The 21,562-nt window shown below is 36.6% G+C and overlaps 1 protein-coding gene across 1 annotated transcript; it reads left to right on the forward strand.

The window, feature by feature from the left end:
- Positions 1-4,388: 4,388 nt before the first annotated feature.
- LOC121380424 (zinc finger protein 813-like) lies at positions 4,389-18,134 on the forward strand. The gene is made up of 2 exons (XM_041509241.1): positions 4,389-4,458; positions 14,323-18,134. The coding sequence occupies exon 2, from the start codon at positions 14,493-14,495 to the stop codon at positions 16,995-16,997; it is 2,505 nt and encodes an 834-aa protein (XP_041365175.1). The 5' UTR covers positions 4,389-4,458; positions 14,323-14,492; the 3' UTR covers positions 16,998-18,134.
- The last annotated feature ends 3,428 nt before the right edge of the window (positions 18,135-21,562 follow it).

Consider the following 21,562-nt stretch of genomic DNA (forward strand, 5'->3'; position numbering starts at 1 on the left):
GACTAGTCTACTACATTACACACATCATTCTAAACACTGCATACACATATTAATTCCATAAATACAACGACACTGGAAGCCGCCATCTACTACACTTAATATAGAGGTGACTATATACCCGACGGCCGTGCACATAGACTCGGCTAATGAGGGCTGGCTATCTACACGGCGATCGTATTTAGGGGGAAATCCCAATGTAAGGCCATCACACCCCATCGAAACTTTCCCGCTTTGTTTGGGATCACTGTCAATATATATATATATATATATATATATATATTTCAACACACGAAAACACATTCCATAGTTTGCACGTGCATCGCGCAGTTGTCCCGTACACGTGCGTGGGGTGTCATTCTCAATTTTGACAATTTCCAGAAAGGTCGATTAATCACTGTGGAACATTATTTCTGTCAATCGTTTTCATTCTGTTGATCGTACAGTTGTTATTGTTTTGTTTTTAGTCATTTTTATTGTTTGAATTTGCGATTTACTGATAAACAAAACGTCAACTTTCAAATTTCACTTCTGACCCCAATCGTCCTTCAAGATCTTTGGTGGTCATAAAACCTACTGTAATACTGAACTACCGGTTGTAATGTTTGCCCAATTAATTCACTATTATCATATAACCATACCCCACAGCTAATATACCTTACAATTTTGGCAATTGTAAATTCTTATTAGAGTTCCCCTACTTTTTTAAAGAGTATATATATATATATATATGTATGTATGTATGTGTGTGTGTGTGTGTGTGTGTGTGTGTGTGTGTGTGTGTGTGTGTGTGTGTGTGTGTGTGTGTGTGTGTGAATTTGTCAAATCACTATAATTTCGGTCTATTCATTGCTACTTTTAGTGTATTTAACATGTCACTGTCACTGCATTGTTAAACGTTTATTCACGGTTACTTTCAGTGTATTTAATACGTCACTGTCACTATATTTTTTAGTTTGTTCATGGCTACTTCCAGTGTATTTGATACGTCACTGTATTATTAGGTTTATTCGCGGCTACTTTCAGTCTGTTTGTTATATCATTGTCACTTTATTTTTTAATTTATTCATGGTTACTTTTAGTTCATTTCATGTACCGTTCACCGTAGTCGACTTCACTGTCTGTTGAAATCGGAGAATTGGAACCACTCATACAGCATCATTCTCCGCAAATGACGGAACATTCCATATCCGTGCATCGTTTTGTGTCGCATGTTAACTTAAAACACCTACAGCAAATTATCTCAAGCAGCTTTCCAGGCAATAGTGGCATAGTTGTTTTTAGTGAATACTGTGTGTTTCTCCATGTCTGTGGATCTAACTCAGCATCATGATCATCTACGCTAATCCAGTGTCGATATTGCAATAACACCCGCTTGCTGTAACAGGCTACAGCATTTGATTTGGAGGCACGGTTTGAACTTGTACATAGTTGACATGCTATTTGACGCTGGCTTACAAGTACGAAGGTATTTCAGTTTTCTCCAAGTGTTATTAATTCATTTACAGACACAAGTCTTCGTCATCCGGATCTAACACCTGTTATTATTCCAATTCTGTCGAAGGTGTTCTTTCCATCAAGTGTACATGAATTCTGGTCTGCAACACCCTGTACAAAGCTGCCAGACACAAAATCAAGTATACCAGTTCCTTGGGAGGCAGAAGCGTTTCAAGGCTATTGAGTATATCGATAAAACATTTGGACCCAAATTAATGGTGAAGTTGAATGACAAATCAAATCAGTAAAGGAGCTAAATGTAAGAGGACGAGATACCTATAGTATTGCTCGACCAACAAACAAATCTTTCAGTTGAGAATCCTTTTCACGGAATATATGCTTTTGAGAAGCACACGCAAATTTTGTGTAGATATTTACTATAATAAATAATAAATACCCGGTGCTATATCCATTGTGTAAGCAAACAAAATAAAATTTCAAGAATGTGAAGGCAAGGTTTAATATTATAATAAAATTAGATTAAATGGTGAAAAGTGTAAGTTGTGGAATCAAATAAAAATGAAAATGGAACAAGCCGAAGTAAGTAGAATTATACACAGAATAAAAATATTTCCAGAAATTAAAATGAAAAAGAAACGAGTCAAAAAAATAAGTCAATGACCCAAAATTAACACTAACAAGACGTGCGTCAAAGCCACAAAACAAATTTGTCTGACAAAATATACACAAATATAAATAATCTATTTTTACACATTTGCAATATTATATTATTGATAGCTAGTATATATATATATATATATATATATATATATATATATATATATATATATATATATATATATATATATATATATGGCAAATTTTATTGAGCAATTTATCTATTTCACATATCCATAGAGAAAAAACAATCGTAATTTTGTCTCTAGCGAATACATTGTTAGCAAATACACTCTATTTGCAATGGATCCATATGGGCTTCCATAGTTTAAAAAAAATGTGAACGAGCAACTTTATAATATTTCTTTAAACAGCAGAACAAAATTGCGTTATTTGTAATATTTTTTATTAAATATTTGCTATCAGTACACAATTGTTGATGTCCAAGTTGAATAATTGGATCGATTATTCAGAATTATCATAAATCGAACGTTTTAGAATGTAAACAGAACGCAGTGACGACGCAAACGAATTTGAAAGCATGCGCCATGAAACTTTATTTTTTGATGTAAAATAAACACATTTAGACGTAATTTATCACAATGAAGTTTTAAATTCTCAACAAAAGCTTTCAGAAGATGTAACATAGTAAAATAATCTTTTATAGTACTGAAAGTGTCAACAATTTAATGTCAAGAACAAAACGTTATTATCTCCCTTGATGTGTACGAAGCCCCACGACGTCATATTTTAAATATACTTTCGGGACAAAGTTTGGTCGCAAAATTAAGCATGTTCCCCCACCGATATTTTCCGATACTTTTTATATGTTGTTTCTAAAGACTTTCTGAGTAATTTCTCGTAAAAATTGTTAGTGTTGCAATTAGTTGCGGGTCAAACCTTAATTTGACTGGACTACTATGCGTACAAGTTTCATGATATATACAATGTATTTGGCTTGCATGTTACACCTTATATGGTTGCTTCATGGCATGAAAGTACAAATCCTCCACACCAAAAATATTGCTCCTCTTGCACCCCCACACCCCAAATCTGCAATTGTATTCATCTTGTCTAATCACAATTACATTTAGAATTGATATAGCATTAACGATGGGTCAAATCATGCATTAGATTGCAGGTACATGCAAGTTATTATGGAAATCCCACATTCCATGCTTTTAGCCAAAAGTGCAAAAGCAAATTGTTAGCCGCCCTACTAAACGGAGTAGGGGACATTTGTAGATCCTCCCATGCCACCAGGAGGCGCTCCTAACGGGTCTATATCTCAAAATGTGTGTAATGGGTCATGGTATATATGTGCCAAGTTTCATGGTTTTATCCAAGGGTGCACAGTATGTTTTGTTAGCTATGCCATTAGAAAGGGGTGGGGGACATTTGTAGATCATCCCTGCACACTAGGTGGCGCTCCTGACTTGGGTCCATGTCTGAAACTATTTTTAATGGGTCAAGGTTTTTATGTGCCAAGTTTCATGCTTTTAACCAAAAGTGCACAATTCATTCAAATATTGACTGTTAGATGCCCCACTAATTCGGGCCTTTTCGTTTAATTCGGACTAAAATTAGCCTGCCCCCTACACAAATGGGAGCCCGTACGTCTGTGACTACTATACAGCAAACAGGGCATGGTGCATATAAAAGATCATTTGCTACTATTGAAAAAATGTAGTGGGTTTCGTCTCTAAGACTATATGTCAAAATTACCAAATATCTGACATCCAATAGCTGATGATTAATAAATCAATGTTCTCTAGTGGTGTCGTTAAACAAAACACACTTTTAACTTTAGGATGGAGCGAGAACTAGTTCAGTCGGTACAGTGCCCGCCTTGATTGTTTTGGTCGCAAGATCGAACCTGCTCCAGGCGCGTGTGCAAAGGGGTGTTTGTGGTTTGGGGTCGATCGCCCCCCCCCCCCCCCTCCCCCCTACTCCAAGCGAATTTTCTTCTTTTTTGTAATGTATATCTCGGGGGAACATGACCTGACTCTTCCTAAAGACTTAGCTCGCCACTTGTCTGTGTCCTTTGCTGCTAGGTGTGAGAATTAATTAGCAAATGTTTTGACATCATATAGACGATGATTAATTAACCAATGTGGTCTAGTGGTGTCATTAAACAAAACAAACGTTCTAGGCGAACTTCAATGGTGTTGATAATTGTGAACGACCATTTAGCAACAAATCGTCTTTTATACCAGACAAAATAAACCGTGGAGTGCAACCTATTCATTGCAGACACATTTTAGAGTTACCGTTCTTAGCAGCCATCGCTTGTCGGCAGAATACAAGAAAGAAGAATATTTTTAGTGCAAGTTATCAATTTATCAGGTATCAGTTTTGCTGCTATGCATTTAAAAAATTAAGCGCATTCTATATTAATATTGAACGATTGGTCAACCTAAATCGCCAGAAATTTGATTATTTTCAACATTCCTAAAATATTCATTTCCCAGCTGGGGGTAAGATGGTTGTAACGCGCACCAATGTAATGCCGTTTCAATCTATTACCGTAGTAAATAATCTTCTCTGTACAGACCGAAGCATTGGTGCTGTCAAACAGATCTATAAACTATTTAGAAAATATTGTTTACTACTTAGTAAAGTTCATTTACTTGGCATGTCATCGTTATTTCCCCAAACCTGTATGATTTAGGCCCTACCCCCTGCACAATTAGTTGAATTACAAATTTTAACAAAATATTATGGTTAGATAAGTTTGTTTTTATATGTCTTTTTTTTCTCTCTTTTTTTTTAGACAAAAACATTGATATTTGAGGGTGGGGTTTGTCGGCTATACTTGTCTGTTGCCCCAGTTCATAGACAGTATTCCCCCCCCCACCACACACACACACACAAAATATAAAATTGTGGCTGTCCCAATGTCCGTTATAAAACCTAAACAACAGACACAAAAATGTTTCACTTACGTTTATGTTTTTTTTTAAAGAAGTAATTAATAATTAATTATGGTCGGTTTTCAAAAAGGTGGGGTCCACTACTGCTCTCCCACTGTTGTTGAACCAAAGCACCCCTCCTGTAATTGTACATGTGAGCCTTAATTAATATTTTGCTTTGTTATTTAAAATGTACTCTTAAAGGTCACTGTGGACTAGACACTTAACTTACATTGTAGAACATTGTTAGTTTAAATAATGTCTTCGTGTTATACATTGTTAGTTTTTGTCTGTCTAGTGTTTAGTTTTAGTTTTTATCAATATATACCAAAAGTGTAGTTTGCTTGTGGGGGTGTGTGAATGTAATATCAGGTGTTTGTGCAGTTTGTGGTGGTGGTGGGGGGGGGGGGGGGGGGGGGGGGGTTTGAGGGGTCTAAACCACCTGTTCAAAGCAATTTTTTTTTTCAATGTGTTTTCCAACAACAGAATGACGCTCCCCTCCCTAAAAACTTTGCTTAACACAGACTTACTCGTCCTGCACAATTTCCTGCACAGGCACCTAAATATTAATAAGTTGTTGTAGGGTTGGGGTGGGTGTCAGGAAGTAATTTTTTTTATCATAAATAAAATAATTTGTCATTAATTTTGGTAACATGTCTTACTTGTATTTATATATATAAAAACAAAATCTAAGACATCTTTCATATAAGCCTTTTTTGCTGTCATGGGCAACCAGGATTTTATCACAATAACAAAATTCTGAGGACTCGTCAAATATGCTGTCACTTAGCTTCATGTGTGGTGTTTTTGTTATTATATTAATTCTGCATCTTCCATTATATTGAAACGTCGATAAATTATATAAATAATTATCAACAAAATTACTAAATTCAGATGAAAATGATGTTATTGTTACTATTTTGTTATTATTTTGTGCCATTCATGATTGTAACTTTTAACACTTCGTTAGCAGCAATGAACGTGCACCCACCCACCCCAAGTACGGCCTGGTCACTGATCGATCGCAGCAGTCACCAGCATGTGTCTTGTGGTCTGCTCTTCTAGTTTGTGTTCTCAAAAGGGTGCAAGCAGGTTCATCAGAAATAATTATATCACAATCTGAAGTACCTTATTTTTGTTTAGAACATACTTTTTGGGACAACAAAATTGATAAAGAAGACAAGCTATGGAAATGACTTGATTTTTTTAAACATGCTGGCGACTGCTGCTTTAAAATATCGCACAATTCCGAAAAACTTCTGAAAATAATATTTGCCCTTTAGTAAATGCATATTATTTTATGTATTTATATAAACTTTAAGTGAAAATATGTTAGCAAGTTATAAACTTGTGGACCTACCCCACCAACGTGGTTTTTGTACAAAATTAAACCAGGCGAATTCCTCAAAATAATTCAATATGAGGTTGAAACACCGCTCAAAAATGTAAAGTCCAATCATATCCATATGTCTTGCAACAAAAATTAACAGCCAACAAAAATATTTCTTTTAGTGTATCCTGTATTACAATAAATTATGTTCAAAAGACAGACTGCAATGCTGATAAATTTTTCATTTGGTTTGCTCCTAAGTCGGTAACGTCATGTGAAGACAACAACAAAATTATTTCGTCATGCTTTTTACTAACTACAAGCGTTTTCATTGAATATTGTAAGTAAGGAGAATAGATAATTAGGTTTTTAATATTTGTGGGATTTCTTTAATAAAAACACAATAAAATGTCTTATAGATACTCCTAATAGGTGTAGTAGTAGAATAGGGATAATATCACTGTGTTTCGTAGTTAACTGTAAGGATTTATCACATTTTTGGATTTAGGGACTCGATTTCGTCTTGTCCCTAAATCCAAATTTTGTGATAAATCTTTATAGTTAAAAAAGAAACACACAGTGATATTATCCCTAAGTACAGGAATTTTCAGTAGTTAAGTCTAGGGCTTAAATGCATGTTGTACAGAAAATATCACCTTGAAGAAGATAAAGTTTTATCTGAAATTAGGCCCTTGGATTAAAAGTAGTTGCTAATCAGTTTTGAATTAACTGTCACTAATCAAAATTTAGGAAACCAAAAATTCAAACTTTATTAAAAAACAAGGACACCTTTGGCTTATACAATTCAATTCAATTTTAATTCAATAATTTATTCCATATATGAATTATACAGACATGAATAATAATATCAACATCAAGAAAAGAAAAAACAATACATGTTATAATGGTTATGATATCTTACACTAGTGTAGGAAGTGTGTATGTGGGGGGGAGGCATGTGCCCATGCTTTAAAATAGTGTTAAAGTGTGTAAATATTACAGTGTGCCCCCCCCCCCCCCCCCCCCCCCCCCCCCCCCCCACACACACACACACTTTTTTGGCACCTTCCTATGCACAATTATAATTTATATACTGGTAACAATATTTAACAAGTGCTTATAATTAAATTTCCATTACATTCAGTACAACATAACGTCATCCCATTGGTCCAGACGTAGCAATGGGAGTTTTTTTATTTCCCAATGAAATTACATCGTCAGGGAACGTCATATCTGATGACGTCATTTTATATGGGCAAGTTGTTTTATTGAGCGTTATTGTTTATGGACCAAAAATAATTCAAAATAAAGTATGAAATTTTAGTGTTATTCTTAGCAAGTATGATTCAAATTTAATTATAAGTATTGTCTGTTATTTCTTTTACATTCATCTGGGTATGAACAAAAAAATCATCCGCAAACTTATGTGAGAACGGCTTCGCTGATTCCCACAGTTTGCAGATGATTTTTTTTTTGTTCATACCCCAATGAACGTAAAAGAAATAACAGACTATCCTTAAATACATGCATCACATCATTTTAATATTTTCAGTAGGTACACTGTATTAAATCAAGCAATTTATGTCAATATTTAAGAAAAAAATCATGCAAACTTTGTCACTATTCAAGAAAGTTAAGTCTTGGTAGTTTTTCTTTTAGTCAAAAAAGCAATTTTAATGCAGGATTTTCAATATTTTGTATAAAATTGAAATAGCCTTTAAATTAGTCCAGTCAATTTAACCCAAAAATTACATAAACCCCTCAAAAATTAGAACGTGGTATTTGATAATTTAAAAAGAAATGAATTAGAAAAATGTGAAATTTGGGGACTCTGTTCAAAATATGTACATTTTTGTTAAACATAGAAAAACATGTATTTCTTCCTCCCCCCTCCCCACACTTCCTCCCCCCTCCCCACACACACACACCTCCAATTTCAATACTGATGCTTATCAGAAACAATATTTTACCTTTGTTTATATTCCCTTTAATGAGTAGCACAAAAAAGAAGAAGGAATATAATCATAATATAATATATAATTATCTTTATCTTAGTATTACATTTTTTAATGTCATGTTGGGATTTTAAGCTGGTTTTCCAAATTCATTTTAACATGAAACCATCTAATAAATTACTTGTGTCACTTAGAAGTTATTTTAAATGTTTGTAGTGTTTCGTGGGCTGTTTGACCGGACGCTGTACTTTCTCTAACCTTTGTACACATGTATGTATTCATATATTTATATGCTATGATTTATGTACATCATGTGACACAATTATAAAACAACTTGTTTTCTTCTTCTACTGCTATCATTTGCCTTAGAAACAGGGAATCATTATTCTCCGGACTGGATTATCAGGGCTATAGCTCTGGGTCCGCAGACAATTTCATCAAATTATCTACTAAACTTAAAAAATTGCAGAAACCCAGATATTTTCTAACAAAATATCAATTATTTCATAAAATTATTTCGCCAAATCAAAATAAAATTCGCCAATTCTTTTTGAAATTAGCAATTGGCAAATTTGACGAGAGTCAGAGCTAGTCGTGATTACAGATGAATGAAAGACAAGGGGATGAAGCCACACATTAACATATTGGCACCTATCGTGTTTACTTTTGTTATAAAAGCACCTGAATGAACAGTGAACATTCTAGCTGGCAATAAATAGAAGGGTGCTGCACCCTGCCCCAGTTTTGTGCCACCCTGCTAGTGGTGTAGCGTGGGCTGGGCCACCGGGGCAGTTTCCCTGGGCGCAAAATTCTAGACTGGTGGAAGGGACTTGAGTGGGGTGCTAATGGTCCACTGGTTAGGGGGCACAATACTTGCCTTGCCCTGGGCATTGGCAACCCACGCTATGCCACTGCACCCTGCTGTTTGTTGCCATCATTACCCTGATTATTGTTGCCCTTGCTGTCATAATTCTTTGCCACACAAAAAATGGTACTAAAATGAAATACAATACTCGTAATTTAAAATTTTGCTTTCCTCACAAAGCATGTACAGTGTTATCATTGGTCTTAATTCTCAAGTTGACAACTAAGAAACGCTTGACAATTCATATTCGGTCACAGGTGTGAAAATCTACCAATGGTACCGTGACAAGATTTTGTTTTGTTAGTCGTCATGAATGCAGACGGGCAGGCAGCCAGTCGTATCAAGCTTGATTCCATAGGCAATTATCCCCTGAACTGAACTGAATTTTATTTACATTCAGGCCGTACTCTATAGCATATATGAGGACATTTTTACATAAAACAATTAATACATTGTGACATGGTGGTGAAAGTACAATAACATACATAAATACAAAAACACACAGAAAATCAGCCAGAGGGTTTGAAAGTGTTCATAACTAAGTTACCAAATATAGAAAGTTTGCTAAGGACACCAGCTTGTTAAATAATTTATAAGACATATATATATATATATATATATATATATATATATATATTTGATTGACAGAAAGCGGGTAAATAACGATTTCTTTCATTCTTAAAAAAACATACATGTTTACAGATATATAATGAAACTCATCTTTGATGTTGTAATTTTTACATAATGGACATATTTGATTGTTTAGTGGTACATTTTTCCATCTGCCCATTTCAATTGGAAGATTATGATTTGAAAATCTGAATCTTAATAAAGGGAAACAGTGATTTTTCTCTATATTTATAGTGTGAGATATGTCTCAAATGCAACAGTATCTTTTTTAATAATTTATAATTTAAAGCTTTGGATGAATTATTAATGTTAGTATACCATGATTGTAAGTATTGATCAGAAAGCCTTGTAAAAGGACAGGTAAAACCATGCAGTGAAATAATTTTAGCTGACACTGTAAATATGGAAATATTATAATATCTGCCTTGTCTTAGAACGAACTACATATAGCCTTTTGTGCCTGTGTGTATATATAACATGGTTCTTGATTTGTGAAATATAATACCAAGATATTTGTAACTTTCTACATTATCAAGCTTTGTATTTACAGACACAGCTATAAATTACACAACTAATTAAGTAAATACCCATTTGAAAGTAGTCGATCAAGATAAATCTTTGTTTAATTTTTTTCTTAAAATTGTGTAATTTAATGAAAGGAAGATACAAAAACCTGTTAATAAAATCGATATCAAACGTCAAGAATAGTAATTTTTTAGCGTTAAACATTAAATGCAGCGTTTCTGCCAGAAAGAAATGTTTGTGTATGAAATTAAATATCTACAATGTATGTGCTAAATGCAACCAGTCGATGGGCTGGGGGGGGGGGGGGGGGGGGGGGGGGCTCCCCCAGAAAGAAAATGGGTTAGGGTTAAGAAAATCATACAGTTTAGTCAAAAGGTCAACTTAAAAAAATAAAATCTGCAAGACAATTTGGGTATGGCGCCATACCCGTTTTACCCTCTGGCAGAAACCCAGAAATGCAATCAGCAACTTGGACAAATATATGTAGATATCAGTTTATTTATTTATTTGTCTATTCCTTTCTTTTTTTCATTATTTCTTCATTAATAGATTTTTAAAATTATTTTATTTTAATTTTCATTTGTGGATGGTATTAAATGGTATAAATACTACAAATAATACAAAACAAAAAATAATAGTGATCAGACAGATAATTATTAATTAGGGCTTAATTCAATATTTTAAAAGTATGTTTTATATATTGATACAATTATACTTATGATTATGGATGTACCTTTTTGTCAATGATACAAATAATATATAGAGGTTATTACCAGAGTTATTGTATTATGTGAGCATAATACATTATTTTCATTCCTAATAATTATATGATATTGACAATACCGAAATAATAATCTCTTTATCATATAAGCTCAACGTGTTTTTGTAAACTGTACACGCAACTTTAATTCCAATCCGCCATTACTAGATATTCAAATGACGTAAGAATATGTGGCACAGTGTATTTTTGAATGGAAATGACGTCAAACTCGAATGACGTCATTTTGGATATCCTTACATCAAAATAAAGTTAGTCCTAACGTTTTTTGTTTTCTGAACGCTGGACAGCTTTCAGTGTCAAATTACCATTGAAATGTTTTTATTTGATGACAATGAATGCATACGTCAATCATGGAGTGTCACCCAAGTACGTTTGCTTAAATGTCAATAAACCTAGTGCTGAGACCTCGACTAATTTACATCTAATTTGCAAAGTTATCAAATTCTTAAAGTATGTGATCTGAAAAATATCACATACTTTGATTGCACTGAAAATGTAAGATATTATATGATAAATAAGAATACACACACACACACACACACACCCGCCGACCTGAAAAAAGATTTAAAATGCATGGTTAGTAAATTAAAAAGAAGCATTAATAATAATAATAATAATAATAATAATAATTTGTCCTGTCTACATACGTTCATAAATTTTTGAAATGATTTAATAAATAATCCCAAATAATTCATTTTGTCTTTCAATGAATTCAGTTGGTATGGTTGTGAAATAAAATGCATGATTTCATTTTGGTGACATCATTTCACTACTTGTGCATCTTTGTTGAAATGTTATCACAGGGCGTCTGGAGTTTTTATAAAATTCACTAGCCATGGGATCAGTAATTTAAGAAATTTACTAACCACAATTAAAAATCCACTTGCCCTACTTTACTTTTAAGTAAATAAAATTTTACTAATTAATAGTAATAATCGGATGTCACGTAAAGAGCGAGATGGAGCTTAAACACACTAAGATTGGAGGTGTGTGGGAGTGGGTTACAGGATATTCATTTTTGAAAAATAAGACCAAAATGCAGCATTTAACAACTTTTTTTTCCCCTAGCCGTTGGGCATGGTAATATTAGTTATTTACTAGCCCAAAATTGAATATCACTAGACATGGGAGTGGGGCTACCATAGTCTAGAAGCCCTGGTAATCATGATTGTAATCATGATTACTGGACAATGTATTCGTAATCAATTTTCTTGTATTCGTAATTTTAATTCTTACATTCTTCATTAATCTCCCCATCGTTGCTTACTACCAATAATTTGGCGATTGAAGTTACATGTTTGCTTGCGCATATATATACACAAGTGGACAAGTAGTTAGCTTTAGATGACTTACATCACACAAAGTGCCATTTCCCAGTCCTGATAAATTATATAATGGCTTATAATGTTTGCATTCTACTTTAAACCCTCGTTGTTGTTTTTTGTGTAATATCAGGGTCGTAGCTAACGGAGAGGGTGGGGAAGAAGGGAAAAAACAAATCCTAAAACAATTTACTGGTTATTGATATTGATGTTTTAAGTGTGTAACCTTGAAATGGCTGCAAAATGGTATTTCACAGCCTCTAGGGCCCCTAGTGTCTTGCCACTTCCACTGGTCTCGGTGGTGTCGTGGTTAGGCCATCGGTCTACAGGCTGGTAGGTACTGGGTTCGGATCCCAGTCGAGTCGTGGGATTTTTAATCCAGATACTGACTCCAAACCCTGAGTGAGTGCTCCGCAAGGCTCAATGGGTAGGTGTAAACCACTTGCACCGACCAGTGATCCATAACTGGTCAACAAAGGCTATGGTTTGTGCTATCCTGCCTGTGGGAAGCGCAAATAAAAGATCCCTTGCTGCTAATCGGAAAGAGTAGCCCATGTAGTGGTGACAGCGGGTTTCCTCTCAAAATCTGTGTGGTCCTTAACCATATGTCTGACGCCATATAACCGTAAATAAAATGTGTTGAGTGCATTGTTAAATAAAACAATTCTTTCTTTGCCACTTCCATGCTCATTTCTTCCAAGAATTCATCTCTCCCCCCCCCCCCCCCCAAAAAAACCCCCAAAACAAACCCATCCTATCTACGTCCCTGAATCAGTGAATATTAGTTATAATTCTACAGATTATGCCATTCTGAGATGTACGTGTACAAACTGTACCATCCATTAGTAATATTCCAGCGATCAATTATAATTTATTTGATGATGGATTATAAAGTTTCATAATCGATTGTGTTAGAAACGTTTTAACTCGGTGTACAATTCTGGTTTGAAAAATTAAAGTGCCATACGGTTTCCCGGCCTGTTTGTAAATCTTGAGAGCCCGCCACCAGCCTAGCGAGCCATACCACCAGCCTAGCGAGCCCTACCACCAGCCTAGCGAGCCCTACCACCAGCCCATCGAGCCCTACCACATATCTCCAGTAGAACAGAAGATACACTAAATGTTTGCCAGGATTTTGAGATATATGTTGACTGTGTCATTTCAAAACATCAATGTAATTTGTACAACTAATTTTTGCAAGCCATGCGAGCTCGTATGCTAGCTACACTAGAGAGTCCTACATGATTTTTGCAAGCCATGCGAGCTCGTATGGTAGCTACACTAGAGAGTCCTACATGATTTTTGCGAGCCTCAGGATCCCGGACTCTCCTCAAAATGGCACACTATAACTGTATGTAATTCGGGGCTCAAACATAACGACTGCATTGAAAATACTTGCTGTCATTGAGATATAAATTGCCAGTGGTCGGGAACATCACTGAAGAAGCATTTGTGACACTGGATAAAAAAAAATACTGCTGTCGGTAAAGCTCCTCAATGGCGGCAAATTGTATAACCTGGTGTACAGTAGCTGTCAGTATTTTAACATACATACATTTAAAATAGGTCGACATGCAGCAAAATAACTCTTCAGTCATGTTTATTTTCTGTAAGTCACTTTTTAAAAAATTCCATAGGCAGGTTGAAAATTGCCATTGATGTGCTGTTTTACCCACATCATTTTAAAAAAAAAACAATTTTTATTGAAAGTTAAACATTTTCTATCACGGCTTCTTTCTATGGTGATAATGTCCTTTCTTAGGTTACCTCAAGCATTGGTTTTAGTTTTCTGCTTGCTTGTTAAAAAGTATTACAGGTAGTTAAAATCAGTAGGTGAAAATGTAACAAGCAGTTCTAAAAAATAACTAATTGTTTTTCTTCTCATTTCAGGTTGATTGTTTCAAGTGAAAACATGTCCACCTAAAGTCATCAGTATTTTATCTACCGTTTTCTCTAATTCATCCAACTGAATTGTGATCGAGGGAAAAGTGGACTTCGAAAGTGGAGAATTCAAAAAAAAATCCTACTTTACCATATAAATATGTGCTAAACTAGATGACATGAGTATGTTACACCATGACATCATGAACAGGATGAACACCCAGGACAGAATCACCCCATCACCCTCGTCAGGGCCCATCCCCAATCAGGTCCACCATTTCGACAGTGATGCCGTCAGTGTGTGTCCCACGTCGGATGGAGTTTCCATATTCAGGTGCAACCTCTGCGGAAAGTCGTACGGCACGTGGGGTCAGATTCAGATGCATTTGGATACACACAGACTTGCGAAAAGACCCGATGTAAAGAACACGATGACCACCAGCGAATCGGACTGTTCGTTTGGTTTGTCTAACCCACAGCACTTCGCACGGTCGCCATCCGTACATGTGGATGAGCGGAAAGTGATGGAAGGTATGAACACAAACACAGATAAAATGACAGACTGTAGCTTCGAAGCGTGTCAGTCGGATCCGGTGTTTCCAAGAGCCTCCAGCATTGCCGAGGACTCTTCCACTTCAAACAGTGTGTCCACTGCCAAGCCCCAGATGCAGCAGACGGCAAACCTGATGGACAAGGCCGACGGCGGTTTTGGCAATCGACAGAACAAGCCTGTGGAAAACATAAACACTGGTGATCCTCTTACTCTGTACATTTGTAACCTGTGTGGAACGTCATTCGAGACTAAGCATCGTCTGGACGGCCACCTTGCTGAACACAGGAGCAAGAATGAAGAAAAGCATGTGGACGATTATTCCTTTGGCTGCAACCTGTGTTCGAAGTCGTTCACGGCCCAGGAGCTGTTTGATGAGCACATGAGCTCCCACAGACAGGACCGCGTGGCCAGCTACATGACATACACGGCTCAAGCCGACATGCCATACACCTGTAACATCTGCAGAGAGGGCTTCGAAATCCTCGACGATCTTCGCAATCACATTGACGTGCACACCAGCGTGCACTCGTTGAACAACATTTCAGGTGGCGATGGCAGCGGCAGTGTCAAAAATAAATGCTTCTCCTGTCAGATCTGCGACAAGTCTTGTTCCAGCTGGGAGCAGCTGAAGTCGCACGTGACCAAGCACGAAAGCGTCGTGATGGGCGGAGGGCAGGACGCGACCGAAGGCCGGCAGTTCCAGTGCGACAAGTGTAAGAAGTCGTTCAACGTCTGGGGACACCTGAAGGCTCACCTGATGCGGCACCAGAACGAGGCGCTGTCGAAGAACTATGTGCCCAGCACGCACGGCTCCATGGTGTTCAGCTGCGAGGTCTGCGACAAGGTGTTCGTCGCAAAGTCCCACCTCCTGGGTCACATGAAGACACACACGGACCCCGTGGCCTGCGACGTGTGCGGGAAGCTCTTTCAGACCCAGCAGCACGTCAACCGCCACAAGGTGATGCACACGGGCGAGCGGCCTCACAAGTGCGACGTATGCGGGATGCGCTTCATGCGCAAGGAGCACTGCAAACGGCACATCCTGACCCACATCTCGGACAAGTCGCTGCTGGCGACATGCGAGATCTGCGACAAGTCGTTCAGCCGTCCCGAGCACCTCCAGCGCCACTACCGCATGCACACGGGGGAGAAGCCATTCAAGTGCGACATCTGTGTGAAGGAGTACTCGCGCAAGGACCGCCTGCAGCACCACATGAAGAGCCACGAGAGAGAGGTCCGCCAGGTGCTCAGCGAGAGTTCTGAGTCCGTCTCGGACTCAGTGGACTACAACTTTGCGCGGTTCTCGGCTCAGAACCTGGCCGGTGTCGACTCGTTGGGTGGAGATTCCACTTCAGGAGGGCCCAGACCATCCATCTCCACGCATCAGAGGATGCAGAACAGTCAGTCGAAGACGGCTACAGGGAGAAATGTGAACGTTTTCAATCCATGTAATAAGTCTCCACCTCTGGTTACGTCGGCTACAGTTCTGTCCTCCGTAGGACTGGTGTCATCGAGTGTGGTGTCCAAATCTCGCATGACACCCGATGAAGGAGGATCTAACTCTAAGCCTTTGCAGATGTCTGCTGCCAAAACATCTCCATCGAAGAAAGATCTCCATGACGTCGGTTTCGGTCATTCATCGGCATCTTTCAGAGAAGACGGATCGGCGTCTACCCTCTCATCGCAGAACATTTCAACAAATCTCCACCAGAGTACTGATCACACTATAAACCGCATGTTTTCAGACCAGCCTTCTGGACACGACAATTCCGTGCACACTCAGAAATCTGTTGGCTCCTATATTCCCAGTTGTCTCCCTTTGACTGTGGAAAGCATGAGCCACTGCAAACCGAGCTATGTGCCGCATCTCTCTGATTTTGCAGCGAGTATGGGACAGAGATCGCAGGTTTGTTCCTCAGTGATTCCCGTCTCCGCTAGAAGTATCGCCCACTGCCAGACATCCTTTGTACAGTCGGCGTCTGTTCTCTGTGATAACCAGTCTCTACATAATGATCGGTACGACGTCAAGCCCTCTGTGAATGTGATGGGTCAGCCGTGTGTCGACAGCAGTTCTCGAGGGGTACATGGGTCGCTGAGTAATCTCCAGGCAGGCGACTTGTCACGCAAATGAGGCAGTATTGCTGGAGTTTGTGTTCCAGTGCTTTTTAAAAAAGTAACTGATTAAAATACACAAAACTGAGGAAGTGTTTCATAGTTTTTCAGTGCTTTTTAAAGAAAAAGTAACTGATAAAATACACAAAAGTGGGGCATTGTTGCTTTTTCTGTACTTTTAAAAAAGTAACTGAAAAAAACCCACAGAACTGAGGCAATGTTGACAATAGTTAGTTTTTCAGTGCTTTTAAAAAAGTAACTGAAAAAATACACAAAAATTAGGCATATATTGCCATAGTAGTTTCCAAGTGCTTTTAAAAAAGTAACTGACGAAATGCACAAAAGTGAGGGATAGTTGATTTTTCAGTGCTTTTTAAACAAAAAGTAACTAATAAAATACACAAAACTGGGGCATTGTTGGTTTTTCAGTACTGTTTAAACAAAAGTAACTGATAAAATACACAGAACTGAGGCAATGTTAACAATAGTTGGTTTCCCAGTGCTTTTAAAAATTTAATTAATAAAATGCACAGAAGTGATGATGCTATATTTTCACAGTGCTTTTGAAAAAAGTAACTGATGAAATAATTTTACTCTTGGTGTTGCAAACTGTATAGAGTGCATAATGATAAATCTGTATGGACTAAAGAATAGTTCAACACGGATGAGTAATATTTTATAGTATTAACATTGTGTATACAGTTATCTAGAATTGTATAGAGTTGTCTAGATGCATCGTTATTCATCATCATGCTTTGTGCACTGCAAGTGTAAATCTGTCGGTACAGTTTAACAGGAGGCCTTTTACAATTTGTGCTTTTACTATTTCTTGTTTGCAGTATATACTGCTAGGGCTTTAAAAAAATATATATATATATACATGTATATATTGTGTGTTTCTGGGAACCAAATCCTTGCCTCAGGGTGCAAAATGGTGAGTAAAACACTCATCTATGTGAATCAACTTCTACTATATTATATAGTAATTAAAACTTGCAAAACACATGTGTATTCTGGCGAGTGTATCATTTTATCACATATCAGATTCTGGTTGTTGTTATGAGATAAATTTTATTTTACAATATTGACATTTAAATTTATAAGCTAGTGATTTATTTATTTATTTACTGTAAACCGTGAAAAAAATGCGTGCGTATAAATTTCGCATCGTTCGCGTCCAACCTTATGTCGCGAAATTAATACGCACGTACTATTTTCCAGTTTGAAGTGTGCTAAAAGTAATTTGTTTTGTTTTGAAATATTTTATTGAGAATAAAATTCACAAAAAGATTCACTCAACAGGCACAGCTTATACACGAGCTCTCCTTGATGGCAACTAATCGTTAATTGTTTTATGTAACTTCAATCCATGGCGACTAATCGTTTATTGACAGTGAGCTGTCTTTATCCACTTTTTTTTTTTTTTTAGCTGTCAACGGTCGTTCGCGAAATTTACACGTTGCGAACATGCACTACGGTATACATTCGCGGAAAAAACACGTCGCAATATTAATACGGTTTACAGTATTTTTTTTGTATTTTTTTTTTTTTTCATTTACTGGTGAGTAAATATAAAGTGCTGCTTTGTGCCCTTACCTAGAAAAAAGAAGGACTGACGTGATTTTTTTCAATGTATTAATTTTTAAAAATTTTAATACATGTATATAGATGAAAAGAGTAAAAATGTAGGGGAAGCTGAATGACCCTACCTAAAAACATTTTGACATGTTCCCAGAAACACAATTTTTGTTTTCTTTAGTCCCAAGTTCAAAAGTTTTTAAACCTGCTATTTTAAAACTTACCAATTTGAAGGTAATCCACGTGATGAGTTAAACACTTTTTGTTTATTATTATTAATATCTTGTTTTAATACTTGTGTGGTTTTATTATTATTTTTAATTTGCAGCACACAACTGCTAGTGTAAAAGTTTTTAAACTTGCTACATGTATTTTAAATCCTTCCAGTTTGAGTGGACCTAGCCCAGTGGTAACGCTCTCACTTGATGTGTGGTCAGTTTGGGATCAATCCCCGTCAGTGGGCCCATTGGGCTATTTTTCATTTCAGCCAGTGCACCACGACTGGTATATCAAAGGCCATGGTATGTGTTATCCTGTCTGTGGGATGGTACATATAAAAGATCCCTTGCTACTAATGGAGAGATATAGCGGGTTTCTTCTCTAAGACTATATATCAAACTTACCAAATGTTTAACATCCAGTAGCCGATGATTAATAAAACAAACCTCCAGTTTGAAGATGCTCCATGTATCAGAGATCTGTTAAATACAGTTATCAATGAAATATTTTCATATACTTACCATTTGTGACACCCAACAGCTGATGTGTATTTTTGTGCTGGGGTGTCGTTAAACATTCATTCATTCATTCATTATTAATGAATTGTATGTAAATATTTTTAAATCGAGTTTACTGAGTTTGCTTTCATTGTAAAAAAAAAAAAATTCTGACTAACAAAGCCTTTTTAACAACTAAAATTACACATTTAATACGTTTTCTTGTTTAGAATATGTGTAAGTGTCTGAATAAAACTTGAGGCCAATAAAGAACTTGAATTTGACTATTTAATGTAGCTGAAACTTAATTTTAAAATATATTTGTCCATATGTACGAAGTTGTGGATGGTAAAATCTAGTCTTGAGATTCAGGTGATCAGAAACACCTTGTATACAGACAAACTGATATTCTAAACAAACAATTCCTATCCCAAGTCAGGCCCCCGATCATATCGGAGGTTGGACTCTGGCTGGGCGTATTTGAAATCCTAGTGGTATATGATCACGTTAAACTAGTTACCTACCTACCTACCTAAACAAATAAAAATACATTTCATATGTAATTTTGAAGTTAAAGTTTGTTTAACGACACCACTAGAGCACTGATTATTTAATCATCGGCTACTGGATGTCAGAAATTTGGTAATTCTGACATATAATCATCAGAGGAAACCTGCTACATTTTTCAGTTAGCAGCAAGATATCTTTTATATGCAGTTTCCCACAGACAGGAAAGCACATACCACAGCATTTGTGCAGTTGTGGTGCACTGTTCCCTTACATTTTTATTCTTTTCACTTGTATATTAATAAAAAAAAACATAGAAAAAACCATTCAGTTGAAATGGATCCGCCGAGATGGTTCGATCCGGCAACAGCACCAGGGCTATCTCCGGCACTCGCCAAATTCGCCAATTGCAAACTTCAAAAACAATTGGCGAATATTATTTCAATTTGGCGAAATAATTTCATGAAATAAATTATATTTTTGTCAGAAAATAACTGGTGTTCTGCCATTTTTCAAGTTTAGTAAACTTGGCAAAATGTTGTGCTGACCCAGAGCTATCCCTGCAATCACCCCCTAAGTAATTTGAGGTAATTTTACTTGATTCTGTTGATCAGAAATGCATTACAAAGAAAGAAATGTTTTATTTAAAGACACACTCAACACATTTTAGTTACGGTTATATGGTTAAGGACCACACAGATTTTGAGAGGAAACCCGCTGTCACCACTACTCTTTCCGATTAGCAGCAATGGATCTTTTATTGCGCTTGCCACAAACCATGGCCTTTGTTGAACCAGTTATGGATCACTGGTCAGTGCAAGTGGTTTACACCTACCCATTGAGTCTTGCGGAGCACTCACTCAGGGTTTGGAGTTGGTATCTGGATTAAAAACCCCATGCCTCGACTGGGATCCAAACCCAGTACCTACCAGCCTGTAGACTGATGGCCTAACCATGACGCCACCGAGGCCGGTAAATAATGCATTACAATAGCAGTAAATTTGGGGGCAGACCCATTGAAGCTGCAGGCTTAAGTATTTTTGTTTTAATTAAGGAGCCATTCACAGTTAACATTTTCACAAACTTCCAAATTGTACTCTAAAGTTCTTAAGTCTCCAAATTCATGTTGCTGAATAGGAAGCAGTCTAGACTACATGTGTATGCTTGTTAAATTTTAATTTGGAAATGGTTGCTAAAAAATGAGATGCAACTCTTGACATTAGTCACGGAATTAGAATTATTATCCATATGGTTCTGTATAACTGAGTTAATAATAATAATATGAAGCACATGTGTAATAACAAGTGTAATGATGTAATTTTGGGATGTGACATCATAACATGACGTTGCTTCCCCAGCCCTAGCTCAGACTACAGTATTACATCATTTCATCATCTCCTTCTAGTAGTGGTTGAGACAGTTCTTGTTATTCATAATTTTTTTTACAATAGTATGAATAATAAATATACAGAACTTCACAAACGTTGTGTTCGCTTCTTATTTATTGCACAAGTTTATTTTGTGCAAGAATATATACCACGAGACCGCGTAGCAGTCGGGTGGTATGTTCTTTTGTAAAATAAATGAGTGCAATAAATAGGAAGCAAACACAACGTATGTGAAGTTCTGTATTTATTACATACCTTCTTTTATGTTTTACGAAAATATTTTTATTTTAATATTATAACAACACTTTTTTTTTAAAATCTATGATCAAAACTCCTTTCATGGATTTACTTAATGTTAAGAATCATACTCTTTGGCAGCCTTGTGTAATGTTTCA

Source organism: Gigantopelta aegis, chromosome 2, assembly GCF_016097555.1.
Source record: "Gigantopelta aegis isolate Gae_Host chromosome 2, Gae_host_genome, whole genome shotgun sequence".
Taxonomy (NCBI): Eukaryota; Metazoa; Mollusca; class Gastropoda; order Neomphalida; family Peltospiridae; genus Gigantopelta; species Gigantopelta aegis.

Coding starts and splice junctions, on each gene's coding strand:
- LOC121380424 (XM_041509241.1), top strand. CDS start 14,493: ATGAGTATGTTACACCATGACATCATGAACAGGATGAACACCCAGGAC.